Genomic DNA, 2,500 nt, shown 5'->3' with positions numbered 1-2,500 from the left:
TACTACTGCTGCTGCTGCTATTACTACTATTGCTGCTGCTGCTATTACTACTACTGCTGCTGCTACTATTACTACTACTGCTGCTGCTGCTATTACTACTATTGCTGCTGCTGCTATTACTATTACTACTGCTGCTGCTACTATTACTACTACTACTGCTGCTGCTACTATTACTACTACTGCTGCTGCTATTACTATTACTACTGCTGCTGCTGCTATTACTACTACTACTACTGCTGCTGCTGCTATTACTACTGCTGTTGCTGCTATTACTACTACTGCTGCTGCTATTACTACTACTACTGCTACTGCTGCTGCTGCTGCTGCTGCTACTACTACTACTACTACTACTGCTACTGCTGCTGTTACTACTGCTACTGCTACTGCTGCTACTACTGTTACTGTTGCTACTACTGCTACTACTACTACTACTACTGCTGCTGCTACTTCTGCTACTACTGCTACTACTACTACTACTGCTGCTACTACTACTACTGCTACTGCTGCTACTACTACTGCTGCTGCTGCTATTACTACTACTGCTGCTGCTACTATTACTACTATTGCTGCTGCTGCTATTACTACTACTGCTGCTGCTGCTATTACTACTACTGCTGCTGCTGTTATTACTACTACTGCTGCTGTTATTACTACTACTGCTGCTGCTATGACTACTACTGCTGCTGCTACTATTACTACTATTGCTGCTGCTGCTATTACTACTACTGCTGCTGCTACTATTACTACTACTGCTGCTGCTGCTATTACTACTATTGCTGCTGCTGCTATTACTACTACTGCTGCTGCTACTATTACTACTACTACTGCTGCTGCTATTACTACTACTGCTGCTGCTATTACTACTACTACTGCTACTGCTGCTGCTGCTGCTGCTGCTGCTACTACTACTACTACTACTGCTACTGCTGCTGTTACTACTGCTACTGCTACTGCTGCTACTACTGTTACTGTTGCTACTACTGCTACTACTACTACTACTACTGCTGCTGCTACTTCTGCTACTACTGCTACTACTACTACTACTGCTGCTACTACTACTACTGCTACTGCTGCTACTGCTGCTACTACTACTGCTACTGCTACTGCTACTACTTCTGCTGCTGCTACTGCTACTACTACTACTACCACTACTACCACTACTACCACTACTACTACTACTACTACTACTACTACCACCACCACCACCACCACCGCCACCATACTACTATACTACTACTACTACCACCACCACCACCACCACCACCACCACCACCACTACTATACTACTACCACCACCACCACTACTATTACTACTACTGCTGCTACTACTACTGCTGCTATTACTACTACTGCTGTTGCTGCTAGTACTACTACTGCTGCTATTACTACTACTACTGCTGCTATTACTACTACTACTGCTGCTATTACTACTACTGCTGCTATTACTACTACTGCTGTTGCTGCTATTACTACTACTGCTGTTGCTGCTATTACTACTACTACTGCTGCTGCTATTACTACTGCTGCTGCTGCTGCTATTACTACTGCTGCTGCTGCTACTACTACTGCTGCTATTACTACTACTGCTGCTATTACTACTGCTGCTGCTATTACTACTGCTGCTGCTGCTACTACTACTGCTGCTATTACTACTACTGCTGCTATTACTACTACTGCTGCTATTACTACTGCTGCTGCTGCTACTACTACTGCTGCTATTACTACTACTGCTGCTATTACTACTACTGCTGTTGCTGCTATTACTACTACTACTACTGCTGCTATTACTACTACTACTGCTGCTGCTAATACTACTGCTGCTGCTGCTACTACTACTGCTGCTATTACTACTACTACTGCTGCTGCTACTACTACTGCTGCTATTACTACTGCTGCTGCTGCTACTACTACTGCTGCTATTACTACTACTGCTGCTACTACTACTGCTGCTATTACTACTACTGCTGTTGCTGCTATTACTACTACTGCTGCTACTGCTATTACTACTACTGCTGCTATTACTACTACTACTGCTGCTATTACTACTACTACTGCTGCTATTACTACTACTACTGCTGCTATTACTACTACTACTGCTGCTATTACTACTACTGCTGTTGCTGCTATTACTACTGCTGCTGTTGCTATTACTATTACTACTGCTGTTGCTGCTATTACTACTACTGCTGATATTACTACTACTGCTGCTGCTGCTATTACTACTACTGCTGCTGCTGCTATTACTACTACTACTGCTATTACTACTACTGCTGCTATTACTACTACTGCTGTTGCTATTACTATTACTACTGCTGTTGCTGCTATTACTACTACTGCTGTTATTACTACTACTGCTGCTGCTGCTATTACTACTACTGCTGCTGCTGCTATTACTACTACTGCTGCTACTGATATTACTACTACTGCTGCTGCTACTGCTATTACTACTGCTACTGCTGCTGCTGCTATTACTACTACTACTGCTATTACTACTACTGCT

At 43.3% G+C, this 2,500-nt stretch overlaps 2 protein-coding genes across 2 annotated transcripts in view; both read right to left on the bottom strand.

Moving 5' to 3' along the window:
• Nucleotides 1-361, bottom strand: part of LOC121377130 (uncharacterized protein DDB_G0271670-like) — a gene marked incomplete at both ends in the record, with an annotated part of 1,611 nt that extends 1,250 nt beyond the window's left edge. The window contains one exon of the mRNA XM_041505017.1: nt 1-361. This exon is cut by the window's left edge and continues 454 nt beyond it. Within this exon, the coding sequence (XP_041360951.1) occupies nt 1-361 (361 nt within the window).
• Nucleotides 362-1,396: 1,035 nt separating this feature from the next.
• LOC121377313 (uncharacterized protein DDB_G0271670-like) overlaps nt 1,397-2,500 on the bottom strand; it is a gene marked incomplete at both ends in the record, with an annotated part of 1,185 nt that continues 81 nt past the window's right edge. The window contains one exon of the mRNA XM_041505250.1: nt 1,397-2,500. This exon is cut by the window's right edge and continues 81 nt beyond it. Within this exon, the coding sequence (XP_041361184.1) occupies nt 1,397-2,500 (1,104 nt within the window).

Source organism: Gigantopelta aegis, chromosome 7 (assembly GCF_016097555.1).
Source record: "Gigantopelta aegis isolate Gae_Host chromosome 7, Gae_host_genome, whole genome shotgun sequence".
NCBI lineage: Eukaryota > Metazoa > Mollusca > Gastropoda > Neomphalida > Peltospiridae > Gigantopelta > Gigantopelta aegis.
Note: the sequence above shows the minus strand (reverse complement) of the source record. Positions and strands in the feature narration are given on the sequence as shown.